This window comes from Patella vulgata, chromosome 2 (genome assembly GCF_932274485.2).
Source record: "Patella vulgata chromosome 2, xgPatVulg1.2, whole genome shotgun sequence".
In the NCBI taxonomy this organism is placed as follows: domain Eukaryota; kingdom Metazoa; phylum Mollusca; class Gastropoda; family Patellidae; genus Patella; species Patella vulgata.
Genome location: NC_065880.2, coordinates 23,577,075 through 23,593,783, shown reverse-complemented (window position 1 = coordinate 23,593,783; position 16,709 = coordinate 23,577,075). Strand labels below are relative to the sequence as shown.

The following is a 16,709-nucleotide window of genomic DNA, read 5'->3' as shown; positions in this document are numbered from 1 at the left end:
TCTACAAATTTCAATTTATTTTATTTTAATGCCACTTTGATAGTCCTATAATATTGTGATAAGAATATCACCAGAATTTATTTTTCAAAAATGTGATTGAGTATATGTCGAGAGATTTGGTGTTTTTTTTTTAATTACATGTACATGTTAAATAATCAATTAGATTACATTGCTTGATGAAGATACTCGATAAAGAAGTTATAAATGCATAAAGTATTGATATTATGAATGTACATTTTGGCTGAGAGAAATCAGATATTATCTCAAATACTGCTTAATTTGTTTTTTTTCCATTTATTTTAAAGAATTTACTTTCGTTGTGCATGCATGGCACATTTTAATTTTTTTTTACCATACTGAAGGGATCTTCGTATGGACGTTTTATGTCGTCCTCCCCGTCCGTCTACATCTGTTTTGGGACACTATAGTTCACAGTTTTTATCCGATTTCGATGTGTTCGATTTTGTCACGTATAACTTAATGGATTATAGCCTCTTATTGTACAAAAATTAGTGTTTTTATGTGGTGGTGCTACATACGATGAAACTTGAAATAATAATATCTTTGTATCCCAAGGTCCTCGAATTAGTTCGATTTTTGCACGTATCGGACCGTAACTTCCACGATTTTACTTCGTGAGACCTCTAGAAAACACAACTTTTATTTGCATGGCAACCGCTTATTTATATAAAAAAATATCACATGACTTTCATGAATAAATCATTACGAGGATATTATCATTATTTTACAGCATGAGGGTAAACCTTATTGTAATAGACCATGTTATGCTGCCTTATTTGGGCCTGGAGGTAAGTCCCCATTTACTCTCGTCAGTTACAAAGATAAATTCCCATTGATATCATGACTATGTTTGTGATTTTTAACATCTATAGTATTGCTTTCGATGAAGTACATTTCATAAGATGACGAACCATCCTTCATTTTTTAATCGACATACCACTTTGCGAGCCCTACATGACATTATTATCTGGTAATAAAAATCTTGAAGGTAATTGACTAGCTAGAAGTTTTAAAACTGAGATCAAATAATACCCTAGCGAAAATGTTAATTGTATCTTGAATTCTTGGATTTTTTCTGATGGGTGTTTTTACCCCAGTTTCTTCAGCCTCAAAGTCATTGATATTTACCAAAACTAACTAGAATATATGTAATTTCATCAATTATAGACGCCCAAAAAAAAAACAATGATGGCACATTTGTATGGAGACAGACCACAATTAATTTTCAACATCTCAGTAGCCATACGAAACTGTCGCTCGAAACCCAAGGGATAGCTAGCTTCATTTTCTCACGAATGCAATGATCCACCATTGCGCTCAGTAATCTCAGTCAGAATTTGGCTATTTGTTTGTAGTTGCATTAAAATATTTTGATATGTTGTTTATAACTGACACAAATTAAGTATCCTCATGCTCAAAACATAAGCAAACATGTTGATTTATATCTAAAGTAGTGACAAATGACGGCCCATATGGACAATAATATTACAGGAGCTGTAAATTAAGACTATAGGTCATTAATGTTCACCCAAACCAGAATGTGTAAATTCAAGCCCATTTCATCGATTCAGACGGGCACGGCATTCGTATTAATGAACTGACACGCTATCAAAACCTTCCGAGTTATCTCCCATAAGTTGTAAATATTTGTGTAAATCAAACAACATTGTTATTTTTTTTTCAGGATTTGGTCATGGAGGCACTGAAAGCCATAAACATTGAATTAATTATTATTCTGTTATAAGATATAATACGATGTTTATATATAATTATTATGTTATATCATTCTATTAAAGCTTTCTTAGTTTTTACTTATTGTTACATCTATTGTAGACATTTCTTTATTTTAACTGTATTACAATCACAATTTGTATATTTTAAATAAAATTCATTTTTTCTATGGACCAACTAGAATACATAACTGCTAATCATGGATCAAAATATGAAAATGACATAAAAATTAAAACTAATTGGAAAATATTATACACTATTTCCTTTTTTAAGTTCACATCCTAATCTTTGATGATGACTGTTCGATTAAATTCATTAATAACACCACGTGTGCTTCTTGTTCTTGTCAAGACATTCAAATCAGTGCATAAGTACAAGTGCATAAGTACAACACGCAAATAATAATATTATTTCAAACAGTGCTACACATTTCCCCATACTTGATTCAATGATCGATACACACCGGTTACACAGAACGAAAATGAAGTGACTAGTGTATGGTTCTCGCACGCGGGGTTGCAAAGGGAGCGGAACTTGATCCCAAGATGCTTGACTTCTAAAATGTTTTATCATTGTGAAATTTGTTTATTAAATATTTTTCAAAGAATAAAATTGGTTATTGTGAAAATTCCCGTATCTTATTATAAATGTATCATATAGTTGTTCATAATTGCTAATAACCCCGGGGCCGCGGTGGCTTAGTGAGTAAGGCGATGGCTCGCTAACATGGAGGTCCCATATTCGATCCTGGTGTTAGCTGAGAAAGTACATCGTACATGGTACCTAACTTCAACAGCAACACAGTCTTTATCTCTGATGTGCCTGAGAATGGTTTCATCTTCTTTCTTAATTGCTGCTTCTCTAAGTCGCCCTAAAAAGATATGGAAATTTGTAAATATCATGGATATCATAAACCAACTAGAAGTAGAATGCATATTCGTTTTCTGGTTACATATGCATAAATAAAAAAAAAACCAAAATTCTTTATGCAACAGTTTTTATGTGTATAATAGGCTTTGTATGGAGCAGCCTACTTATAACAATGAACTAGACAACTTTTGGCAGACCTGGTACATGTGGGAGGAATGAATGAAGGTTGTTTTATGTCATATCAACACCATATTCTGGTTATTTTGCACCAATCATATGATTTGTTCACTTGCTGGGAGAACCTGCGCAGCAGGGAAACCCTGAAAACCCATACATGAACAGATAGACTACTAATACTGTACTTTGTCATTGAGGTCATCGAGAATGTGATTGGATCTCTCAACCCCATTGATAACAGACCAATTCAGGGAGGTTGAACCTATTGCAGTGACATAGCCAGGAAAGCTAATGAATGAATGAATGAATATTGTTTTATGGCACGTCGACACCGTAAATCTGGTCAATTTGCACCAATCCACATGTTATCTGTTTGTGCGCTGGGAGTACTTGCGCTGCAGGGGTAAATACATAACCCTGCGTGTTCGGATAGGCTACTCCCACACCTTGTCACTGAGATCGCAGAGAACGAGACTCGAACCCTCGACTCTATTGATGATAGACTGATAGATAACACCCATCGGCCACCCGAACACTCTCCCCAATAAACGCCTTTTACGACACGATGAGGAGGGGCTATGGACCTATTCCACTACCTAACACTGGGCATCGCCAGGAAAGGAGGGTGGGGGACAATATTAAATCACAACGGTTGAACAAATAATAAAAACTTACCCCCATCTTTAGTTTCTGCTAAAACCAGCTTATCAGAGACAGTCTTATTCTGACACCTGTAGAACAAAGGTACTTTTTGCAGATAATGCACACAGGAGGCAAGACATGTTATCGCAGGTGAACAGCTTGGGTGGTTGATGATTTAGTGGCGGCTGATCGCAAACCTTGCCTAGACGTGGATTGACTCTCATCACTCGTTTGCTTCTCACCAGACTGTAATGCAACTCTTTTAGTAGCTCGTTCAATCTTTGTTCTGTCTGTGAATCTCGAATAACACTTGGAATGATAGCCATAAACCGGTAGTGCATCATCTTTATTCCCTATAAATACAAACATACTCTTAATATTATTGCACACATAAACAAAATAAGCAAACTAGAACCTGAGAGAAAAATTTAGGTGGCAACAAATATCCATAATAAAAATTACTTTTCTTTTATGAAAAACAATAAGACACTGCCACCTGTTTGCACTTGATTTGTGAAAAGGCACTTAGACAATATGGGGTTAATAAAATAAAACCAAAGGCTAGCGTGAATGCTATCGATTTTAAAACAAACCTATCTATGAACTATATAACGAGACTATACAATGTGAATGTCAACAAACATTATTATTATTTATCGTAACTTGCACACAACAATGACAACATACAAGAAATATTATATACGGACGTAAGCTCCCGTTGCGTTGTACAGTCCCGAGCATTTGTGATGAGTACAGGTGTCTATAAAATTTAATCCGCCTATCATTATAGAATTTAATTTAAAATGTAAACAACAAAAAATTTTGTGTTTCGCGGAAAAATAAAATGGCGACTCTACTTTCAATTTTAGTTTGATTTAGTTGATAAACTTACCCTCAAATACATCTTTATATTGTTGGCACACTTTTAGCTCGTTTCCATCAAGATTAATCCATTCTTTAAAACTTAAAACAACCTTAATCAGCTTTCCACAATCTTTGTCTACGAGGTGAATAAGGCACTTCATCATCTCAAAGTAAACACTCGCCTTTTGACCTGTGAACTTGAGGTCAAATTGGCGCATAATATTATCTAGAGTGTTCTTGATTGGTTGTTTGTTTTAATGATATGCATCAGGTGTAAATAGTGGTTGATAAATTTCATGGCGCGAACAGAAAGTAATTCAAACTTGCGACGACTCGTTTATGAAAACTGGCACATTCTAGAAGCGGGAAGGCGGCTTTTTATCCATATTAATTCAAATTTTACTAATGTGTGACTTTACAACTAGACCCATTTTATAGAACTTTTTTGAAACTGAATGAATTTTCTCGGCCAATGCAGGGATCAAACACCCGACCTCCAGGCTAGCGAGCTTAGCCACCGTGAACCCCCGCGGGGTTGTGATAGACGTAGTAGAATTTGTCTTTATATCAAAAACTTTTTTCAGGATTTTGTCATGGAGGAACCGAAAGTCATACGTTTAAAAATTGAATTAATTATTATTCTGTTATAAGATATAATACGATTTTTATATATAATTATGTATTGTTTAATGGTCGAGAGCGAGACATTAAGTAATATATTGTAACAACAAGAAGACCGTAGGCACGAATGTTTTTACAATATATTACGCAATGTCTTAAAGGGACAATAACACTCTTGCTGGCTTGAAAGCTCCAGAGTGCATTAAATTACAATAACCGCAGGCCTGAAAAGCAAAAATGCCTGAAAAGCATTTTTTATCATAGCTTGATAATGACTAGAGAAGCCTAGTCGAAACGTCGCTCATTAAAAAGCAGTAATTGTATTCCATAGAATTGTGACCTGTATATTATATGATTTTATCAAAGCTTTCTTAGTTTTTACTTATTGTTACATCTATTGTAGACATTTCTTTATTTTTACTGTATCACAATCACAATTTGTATAAAATTAAATTCATTTTTTTTCTATGGACCAACTAGAATACATAACTGCTAAACGTGGACCAAAATATGAAAATAACACAGGAAATATAAAATAATTCATTACACTGCTCCTTATGAATTTAGATTCCAAACTCGATCAAGATTTGCTGATTAATAACACATATATTTTGATAATATAGGTGAATATGGGTGATAACCATTCTAAACATTTATAATAAAACCATTCAAAAATTTGTTATTATTTATTGCATATATTGGGTGGTCTAACACGTAGGCTTTAGATCATAAGCTCTTTCAATCCCAAACTTGTAGGCGCCCAAGACCTCATGTGCTGTACATTCCTATAGTTTGATAAAGATTACGAATGTTGTGTAATTGGGAAAGGGAGCATATTAGGGGGCAAACTATTTTTGTTCGTATTAAATAAGTCTCACAGTCTGCGATATCTTTTAGACATTTAAAAAAAAACTATTTTGATGACTGGGCTAATGACATCCTACAGTGTACTATGAGGGAAATTTTGCCCCGACAGAGACCTTATTTCGAATTCTAAAAGGGTTCTTTTAGGTTCCCACTAATGTGTATACGGGGCTTAGGTTGTTTGTACCGTCGGAATGACTTTGCCAGAAACCCAGTTCTGTGCTACTTCAAGGGGATTCCACGCCAGTAATCCCTGATGACTCCTTCGACCCCGTAGTTATATCCCAGTAGGGATACCCAGGATGACTACGCCACTGCCTATAGGGCATCATCGTATCAGTAGGGTTAAATATATTTAAATATATTGAATCGATTGTCCAAAGTTTTAGGGAAGGCCTGGATCAAAGAGACGGTAAGCGTAAGAAACTGAGACAGGTCGATTTCGATAGATTCTGCACAGCGAGGCAGATGTAAGTCCCGACCCTTTCTGGTTTTGCTCCTTCCAATATTTTGAAGGTCAAGGTTAAAAGGGGCGGTTTATTGTTGATGATAAAAGAAATATCAGGCTCTTTTGCATTTCGTACCCCTAGTGTTTCCCGTGGTTGTAGTGTGTAGCCATTCAAATAAATACTTCAAAATCTTTCAAACATAAGATAAAGACTTACTGCACAGCGAGGCCGATTGGATTTTATATGATACAACCCCCCCCCCCCAAAAAAAAAATCATGTAACATAGACTAAACAGGCGCAAGTAACAACCTTTGAATTTCAAATTTTACCGAACATAATTTAATACTAATATTTAAAAAAAAAAAAAAAAATGGTTATAAATCCTTTAAATACACTAATAGTATATAAATGTGTACTTTTAGTACTATTTCCGTTTATTTAAGGTTCCAAAGACTAGTGCTAGTCGCCCTTTAAGGTCTGTGTCCATTTCACACTTTAAAAATGTTTCATCATATAAATAGGAGGATATTAAATAATCATTGTTGAAAGTTTGTGAATATATTATAAAATTGTTGGCGTAGGGCACATGTTATTGTGGGTAATATCCTTGAATGAGCTAACAATCTGTCGGCACCTTTTATGGTACTCTGTTTGATATTACACATATTTCTAGTGTGTTTGTTCTATTAACAGAGCGTGGACGTGGTCGGGTAATATGGGGCAATCTACGTCTAGCACACAAACTCCTGAACTCTCTCTGAAAATGACTGTTAAGGAAAGTGTAGATGATCGGGTTGACGCAACAGTTGGTGTATCCGATGAGTTGTAGTACGGCCTGTCTGGTACGGAATGTTTCTTCCATTTCCACATACTCCTCCACAAGCTGGGCGGTAAAGAACGGCAACCAAAGGACAGCAAATGCCAAAACCAGGAGCATCAGCATTTGTATAATTTTTTTCTTCTGCTTTACACTTCGCTCGTGATTTCGTGGGTTCTCCAACATATCTCCTATCGGATGTTGAATCCACAGCCGATGAGCAATCGCCCCGTATGATAATATCATTATGATGAGCGGTGTTACGTAGACGATGACGTAAACAGCAATCGTAACAACTTCCGGCCTCTCAAAGTGTTCCCGACACAGTTGCGCGATGCCTTCGGGCGTATGGGTGGAGTAGTCGAGTTTAAGCACTATGTCAAGCTGCTCAGCTCTTACTTGTGGACAAACAATAAGAAGTGAAAGTATCCACAATGACAAAATGGCAACACATGCAACTTTCTTGGTGTGAACTTTCTTGGATAGTTGTTGACGGCATATCACGAAATACCTGTAAAGCCAAAAGAATGTAATGGCATGAGATAGATAATCCGGTTTGCCGAAATAAAATGAGTTTTAACGTCCTATTTTCTGCACCAGCTGAGCTAACGAAGATAGAAATATAATATGCAGTGTGCTATGCGTGGCATTGTGTCCGGTCAGCGGCGTTTCTGACCACCATTCATCGAATTCCAATTGCCAATGGATGCTTTACGTGCACGCCATAGAGTGCACATTTTTTTTATAACATCCGAATTACTAGATGATATTTCCATACCAGGGTGTTTTGCACCCCCGACAAGTGGACACAAGGCCGCAGCTCTATCGGCCTACACAGGGATAATCAATGAGAAAACGAAAGTGAATAAAATATATATATTGTCAAGTGTTGATTAATATAACATATAATAGGTACATATTAGATCACATACATATATGTTTATCAAATGTGTAGGGCCCGGCAAGGGACAATGTATAGTCGTTCGATGGGACGAAAAACTGGGGTTCCGTGAACACATTGGCGTGCCCTGTAAATAACCCTTGACAGTTGAAATTCGAGATAAGAGTAGACCATTTTGCCGTTGTCTGGACCAAAGTTCCTTCATATAACAGCGTATGACGTATGCACGTCTTCATTAGCCCAGTATGCCCGTTTGCATTAGCAGAACAGTAGGACGTTGAACCCCATTTCATTTAATTTCATCAAATGTGGTAATATGAATCTGTAATCTTTTTACAAGCGTAATTCAATGCCATTCACCTGACAATAGACGTGTTATTTTAGTGATGGCATAGATACCAGCGCACATGCAAACATGCATCCATTAATTGTCGCTTATACAGCCCGATTTCTCGTCGGTGACAATCTACTGCGAAAAATATTCCCACTCAGAACACAATACCGATTCCTCGTTATCTTAATAAACAATCTATGGTTTAAAAGCGTGCATTTAGAAACATATTTTATCGACCCGGGTGATTTGTCGTGGATGACCTGCTTACTAGTAGCGCATATGCGAACGTTGAAGCGTCCGGGCAATCTGTTGTGCTAATAGAGTTTACAGCAAACCAAAGATAATGGAATGGAAAACTACCGACGAATAAGCGTAGATCCTAAGTGGTTGGCCTCGGCATATACACAAATCGACAAAAGTGACAGGACACTAGCTCGTTACCAATATTATGTATGAATGAAATTTGTTATGACGATACTTATAAGAGATTCGGTAACGAGTTGGCAGTTCAATTATGAAAATTTAATTCAGTTTGATCCACTATGAACCGAGAACTAAGCGATTGAAATTTCCACCTAGTCTCGATCATCAATACTGAAGTCAGTACGATAAACAGCATAGTCTCGATTATTCGTTAAATCGTGAAGGAAAGTTATGCAGTAAATCGGCTCATAATCCACTAAAGTTCGCAAGCTAGCGATGCCATCTAGAGTTCATTATGGTCTGGACAGGTTAATTAATGTCTAATTAATAATATAGAAAAGATTTCAGGCCTAAAGAAAGACCTGCAATAGACAGATTTAGCATTTGCATAATGTGTGTTTAAGCCAAATATTTTGAGATATCTTGTTCTCCACAACCTAAAAACGGTCAGCAACATTATTTGAGCAAGATCTGGGATTTGATTTATTTTATTAAACACGAATTAGGGGTACAAATCTAGAATATTTCTGGAAACAGAAATTAAAGATCCAATGAGAACTTGGAACTTTTACCGAATTAGTCTTTTTAAAAAAAGGAATTGGCACAAAAAGGGTGATTTTTGACATCTAAACATCTATGTTGATCAATAAAAATTATTTTACCTGTCCAGTGCAATCACGGTTAATGTTAGTATACTAGCTGTAACAACCACTCCTTGTATATAGTTCGAAAATTTGCACAAAAATAGACCCATCTTCCATTCATTTGTGATAAAGAAATTCAGTTGAAACGGCATGTTTAATAGCGAAATTAACAAATCCGCCACAGCTAGTGACAATATATACATATCCGTCACTGTTAACTTGGTTCTAGCTGCACTTACAACAACGATGACAGTGACATTACCAATAACAGCCAATAATATGATAAGACTATATACCACCTTAAACGCAGTTCGTATTTGCAACGGTAAAGGACTTGGTAAAAAATCGTTGTTTGATAGTGTAAACGATATCTTGTCAATGGTCATATTATCAACAATAATATGAAGACTGTCGTTATCCATTATGGTAGTATTTTCCTTATTAGTACCTCAATGAACTTTTGTTTTCAAATTATGAATTGACACGTGGAAATGTTTCTTAATGTCTGCTTTTAAAACTTCATCTGATCCGGATGAACTGTAGATGTTTTAATTTTTGGGTGTCAAAACACCTCAAACTTTGTGAGAATCGTTTCGGGTTTTTCCTGTTCCTGTTGCTGTTAAATAAGATGATCTGAGTTGCACCTTTTGGATGAATAACCAGAATCTCCCATAGCTGTGTCCAATACTACTATAGCTCTATTTAATATGAACCATTATAAAAGATAGTTTCAGACATAAACCGGTCATCTACAAAGTTTTCCAGAAGTGGACATAGAATTCTGCCTAACGACCGTCGCGACCAGATACTGATTCTGTCTGTCTGTTTTGAGTGGGTATACGTCATTATGTGATAAGAAAATGTGTTGATGAATATCGTTCTATACAATATTCGAATAACTATAAAGCCTCTATTTTTATCTCCACACACAAATCGACATATTACTGGACTATAAAAATACATGAATTAGCCTGTAAATGATTATGTGACCAAAATATGCATATAACCCTTGGTTTCCTTCAATAGAGGGTCCATATCTAATTTATTTGAACCAGACCCTAACGCGGCTTTGCCCTAGAATAGACCGTGTGACAAGCCGATTATCAAGCCCTTAATAACCTCTAATACTTATTGTGTAAACCCTTGCTGCTGAATGATGTCTGAGAATAAATTCAAATACGTCAAAAATACCCGATTATAATATGGTGTCAGTAGACTTGCAATAGTCGGCTTAAAAAGGGCAATGAATGTCATCCATTTTCAATAATATCGAAAGCAAGATATTTTGCGCGAATTTCCTTATTAAACTGACAGTTACAACGTTTATATCGCAGCGATAGCTCAGTAGTTTCACCTAAAGGTTTGCTTACATGTTAATTCGGACATGTCCGATGTAACGGTATGATCAAATTAAACATTTTTGCAACCCTAAGTTTAGTCCCCGCAAAGAATGTGCCTGTTGTTTCCGAAATTGGCGCATCAAGGAAACGGCTGGAATTTCGATTTGCCAACATAGCTTACAATTATTTTGAAGAGCTCGGCCCAGAGGTGGAAAATCAGTAGAAACTATTATGTAAGTGACAGAAGAATTTGAATATTTTTATAACACTTATATTTTACGTCTAATTTGACATTTTATCCCTTTGGATATTGACGCATTACTGTCTATACGTATTGATTAGAGACACTTATCACAAATATAAAAGGATATAAAGCATTACTCGGCAACGATTTGCAATAAACAATACTGTTATTATCACTAGGTTATCATATCAACTTAATTGGAATAACGTAATAACACACAGCTTGTGTAAGCGTTAAAGAGGCAATACTTCTTATATACACAAACGAAATGGGGTTTAACGTTTTACTGTTCTGCTCCGACTGGGCTAATGAAAACGGGCATACGTCATACAGTGTGCTATGAGGGAAGTTTTCCCCGGACAGCGGCGCTACGGCCTACTCTTATATTCCAACTTACCAAGTTATGTTTTACGTGCACGCCAATGTGTACACGGAACCTCGGGTTTTCGTACCATCCGAATGACTAGATAGCTGTCTTTGTCAGGCACCACTGAAATTGGGAAACCCCGCCGGAAAATCTCAGACAGGCGAGCCAGCGCCTTTCCCACCATCGCTTCCCACTGTGCAAGCCACAATATCCTGTTGACAATCACCAATTTGACACAAATGGTACAGTTCCGTTTACAAAAATTATATGTTGAATTGAAATTTCATTGATGTATGCTGCTCGCTATGGAATAAGCCTATCGCCATTTTGTTGTGGGCGAACATAATTGATTGACAGGTTTTGAATCTTATCGAATCAAAGCCGGGAGGTTATCTAGCGTTGTTATTTTGATTTTGTTTTCTTTATTCAATGTTTAATAATCAGTCAGATTACATATTAACATCAGAACATTAGGACGTTAAACCCGATTTCATTTCTTGTCTACATTAGCGTAGATTAAGTCAGTAAGTAATTTGATATTTTAGCGAAAAATGCAAATTACTTTAATATAGAAATTCTCTTTAAACTCCGGTACTTGCAATGCTCTCAAATAATGCCCAGGGGTTTTTTCTGTCTATAATGTAACATGACACTATTTTTCATCGAATTACAATTGTCAGTGGTACGTTTAGGTACACACCAAAGTTAACACCCCGTCCGTTCCATCCGAATGATTTGATGCTTTTTTGTCAGGTCATTCTTCGTGCACCGCTGGCTGACAAGAGGGAACCAGGCTTGACAACCCCGAGGAAGTACTCGGTCGACACCAGGTTCAACTCGCTCCAACCCCACCCCCATCCAATGGTAAATGATCTGTAGTAATATCGTTGTTGCGACATTGTTTTTAAATTTATAGACAAGGAATAGAGATATGAGATGGTTTAAATGATATTTGTATCTTTACAAATTATTCTCTATTGTCAGTATATTAGCTATGGTATGAGTCTATTTAAAACGCAACTTAATTGTACTTAAATCAACTTAGTTAATAATTGACGGGTTGACACATAAAAAGAGTTACAGAACCAAAACATAGCTGGTTGTATGTGTCAACAACATGTTACCAGATTACATGTGAGTGGAAATATACTAAATTCGTCATTCGGCTTAATTTAACCAATCATATCAGAAATTGCACAGGTTCAAGGCTATGAACAGGCTTTTCTGTGCATGGTATCCATGAGTCCTATCAAAGAAATCATAGTAAACTTTAAGGCAGACTTTAATTAGATTCCGGAGAGTTTACCATCTGAGTTCCTAGACAACAGACAGATTCTGGAAGGGAAAAGATGTAACGATTTCTATCAGCAGACCCGCCCATATCGAGTTTGGCTGGCTAGGCTTTGAGAATGACTTTAGTATTGTAATCTATACTACGCTTATATGTATCCAGCTTGATATATAAAATGTAAAAACGAACAGTTGCATTGTTATAACTACTGAGAAGACAAACGTCTTAAGAAAACAGAAAGAAGTAAATACACAACGTGAAGCAGAAGTAAAGACAGCTAGAGGCAAATTCTAGACGATCACAAGGCCACTAAGATATGTAGTAAGAAAAGATGCATGGGTCGTACGTAGGATATGGCGACCGGTTTTAGTACGTGTCCGCTCTCCAGCGCTATGCTAACCGTGCTACCATGTCTCACAGATTACGTTCGAGACTACACATTTGAAGCGCATCGGCCAACAAGGATTTACAAAATCTTGACTTCTGGACTGACTATTATTGGTTGTATCAAATACATAATCAGTAATTCCCAGTATTCTATGGACATGTATTTTGAATAATCTCTGGACATGTATACTAAATATTCTTTGGACATGTATTCGAAATAAGCTATGGACATTTATTCGTAATGTGCCATGGACATGTATTTTTAATACTTTTAAAATTGAGAATGCTGTTAAAACGCAAGTAGCACACGACTCGGGGCATCCAGAATAACGTCGGTGCTACACATTCTCAACGGGCGGAGAGCCGGGTTCGCTCCCGGAATTGTTTATTGTTGAATGGGACGAAAAGGCACGCTTGATAGTTGGAATTGGCAATGACTGGTAAGACTATAGGCCATGGCGCCGCTGTCCGATCACAATTTCCCCATAGCACACTGCATGGCGTTTGCCCGTCTTCGTTAGCAGTCGATGCAGAAGGGCAAAACCTATTTCACAAAAGGGCGTATTCGGTGGGTTTATAATTAATTTGTACAGGATATTATGTCACCATATCCTAATATGAGTCAAGTATAAATAGTTATTGTTATTAAGTAGCCTATATACAAGGAAGTAAAATCAAACAACAGATATGGAATATGTAACGCCACCCTGCTATACCAGGAAATCATAAATAATCTGATCTATAGTAAGCCGTATTCCGGTACAACCAAATATTATAATAATGTCTTAAAGATGCATTCCCATAAAAATATTAATCTGGTGGTCATTTCCAGTAAAAGTATGCCAATTTTGGTATATATGGGAAGATGAGACACCCAATCTTACTAAAAAAAATTATTGGATTCCCTGAAAAACATTCATGAAGAGCGCACAGGACAAAAATGAGAGGGTGTCACTAATTGTCAGCCTGACGTTTAGGGCTGTCTACTTGAGTGACGTCAAAAGTTGCACGCGTGGATTATCTGACCTCTTAATGTATATGTTGATAAAAATGATAGTGAATAAACAGACTAAAATGCGGAAAAGGAAGCGGGCAGGGGATAATCACATAATTTACTTAGACTTCGATATTTATGGCAAATAGACAACATGTCGTTTATATGCAATGAATTCTTCTTCGGCGTGGCTTCCTTGGCTAGTTTCCTGGATCGTCAAGTAACGTGTTACAAAAATGGCTTCTTTAAATAGATTTCCTCGCTATTTCCTCGCGAAGACAATGTTTTGAGAAGGATTTGAAGCATCTTTTCGAGCTGGACGTTTCTGCCATAATAATTCAAAAATAGATGATGAGACATGAATATATTAAAAATTACTTTGTTCTGTGCAAAGTTGGGAGTATTGTCAACACCCTTTGTACGATAATAAAACAAAGTCACGATTATCCGCTTTAAACTTTAAATTATTAAATGGCGCGAGTATTCTAATCAATGCAATATCTAAGTATACGATGGCCTAGTGAGCTGATTATGGGCACTTCATTATGAATATGTGTCTAAATGATTTATATAACATTGAACAGCACAAAGTTATCATTATCCATCCCAAAATAATGTATTTAGAATTTACCACTATGCAGCAGTAACTAACCATGGTTATCATTATTACAAAAGAACAGTGGTCATCTGGTCGTGTCCATATGTTTGTTCCTTAACCCCTTTTGAGTAAACATCCATGCAAGTTCATCCAGAACAATTTCGAAAGATATATTTTGCTGCTATTACCAGAAGATAGTGACCACTTCCAAGTGTCAACGCGTCTGCTACATAATCCCTAACATTTATCTAAATAGAATGTAAAAATAAAACGACCAAAGAACCAGTAATATATACTCAGCCAAATTAAAAACTTGACACTCGGGATTTTTGGGACTAGATTTTTAATATTTGGTTTAAGGCAACTATTTTAGTGTTATGTTGTGCACAGACGACCTTGACATCGACAGAAAGCAAGAATACGTCTCGCCGAAAGTCTTTGACATTGATAACGTTCGTGATGTCACAGTACCCCCCAAAATGAAATTCACAGACATGGAGAACAATCGGAATAAAGTGTTTAGTAACGGTTGTGGCCTCCTCTAGCGTCTCGTACTGCCACACGACGTCTTCTCATGGATCTCAGAACATTAGTAAACACTACCAGAGGAAGACGTCGCCACTGCTCAGCAAGAGCATGTTGAAGGTCCTGCAACGTCAGTGGTGGATTCACTTGCTGACGAACACGTCGACCCAGTTCGTCCCAGATGTGTTCAATAGGATTTAGGTCGGGGCTAAGCGACGGCCAATCCAGGACTTGGACACCGGCATTTCTTAAAAAATTCTGGGTAGCAATTGCTGTATGGGGTCGAGCATTGTCTTGTTGAAACGTTAGTCCAGGCCCATGTCTCTGCATAAACGGAAGAAGAACAGGTTGCACAAGAGGAGAACGTCCATGTGCACAAAAAGAACCCCAAACCATGACGCTGCCGCCACCAAATCGGTCAACTTCTCTGACGCATACTTGAGCGTAACGTTCAACTCGTCCGCGGTACACTCGGGCCCTGCCATTGGCAAATCTCAAAGTGAATCGAGATTCGTCACTAAAGACAACCGAATTCCACTGTCTTTGAGTAAATCTTATGTGTCTTGTGGCCCACACAAGTCGGTTACGGCGATGAAGAGGTGTCAATATTGGTCCATTATAGGGCCTCCGAGCTCGAAGACCAGCAGCCTGCAACCGATTTCGAACAGTTTGTGCAGTTACCCTTCCACCAAACATCTCTCTACTTGTGGAGGTTGCAGTGACAAATCTGTTTCTAAGATGACGTAATCGTATTGCTTGATCTTCCTGGAGTGACGTCACACGTGGCGCTCCCGCCCTTGGGCGGTCGGCAATAGTTCCAGATTGAAGCACTCTCATTCTAAGATTAATTATTGTCTGGCGTGAACAATTAAAGGCTCTTGCAACAGTGACCACAGACTGACCAGCATAGAGCCTACCTATAGCACGTAGACGTTCTACATTTGAAAGGCGCGGCATTTTCTAACAAAGATGAAAATAACAATTTTAATTTGTTTTTCCAGTTCAAGTTAAGTGTGCGTGTTCAGTTTAAGCAAACATGCATCGATTAACCTCACGAGTTTGTGTTTGCACGTGTTTTTCATCTTTATATGCTCAAAAGTCACGTGATCCACGTGACTTTACAATTTTATGAAATTAAAGGCTTCTTACTACTTACTATCGTTAGAAACACTTTAAAATTTATTTGACTTACCAGAAAAAAAAATTTGTTGAAATTCATCAGTGTCAAGTTTTTAATTTGGTAGAGTATAGAATATGTTATAGCACTATGGGGATAATTAAAAACCTCCTGAGAAAATTGCTCACGTGCGCTCGGGATAAGAAAATCGCTTGAGTGCGCTTGGGATAAGAAAATTGCTCGAGTGCGTCTGGGATAAGAAAATTGCTCGAGTGCACTAGGTATAAAACAATCTCCCGTGTACGCTAGTTTTAAGAAAATCTCCATTGTGCGCTAGTTTTAAATAATTTGTTGTAACAAGTATTAAACAATATCAAAACAAACAAAGCAGAATTAAGAAATATAAACAAACAAAACAATCCCAACGATGCATAATCATTGTGTATTATGCCCAGCAGCCCACACACTTCTCTATGTTGTAAAACAT

General features: G+C 37.0%; 1 protein-coding gene and 1 long non-coding RNA gene across 2 annotated transcripts; both read right to left on the bottom strand.

Moving 5' to 3' along the window:
• Positions 1-2,157: 2,157 nt before the first annotated feature.
• LOC126811144 (uncharacterized) lies at positions 2,158-4,459 on the bottom strand. The gene is made up of 3 exons (XR_007675409.2): positions 4,334-4,459; positions 3,475-3,794; positions 2,158-2,623 (listed from the first exon to the last, which is right to left on the bottom strand). It is a non-coding gene; the product is annotated as an uncharacterized LOC126811144 (long non-coding RNA).
• A 2,418-nt stretch (positions 4,460-6,877) lies between these two features.
• LOC126809644 (gastrin/cholecystokinin type B receptor-like) lies at positions 6,878-9,745 on the bottom strand. Its single transcript, XM_050534313.1, has 2 exons — positions 9,378-9,745; positions 6,878-7,325 (listed from the first exon to the last, which is right to left on the bottom strand). The coding sequence occupies exons 1-2, from the start codon at positions 9,743-9,745 to the stop codon at positions 6,878-6,880; spliced, it is 816 nt and encodes a 271-aa protein (XP_050390270.1).
• Between the last annotated feature and the right edge of the window lie 6,964 nt (positions 9,746-16,709).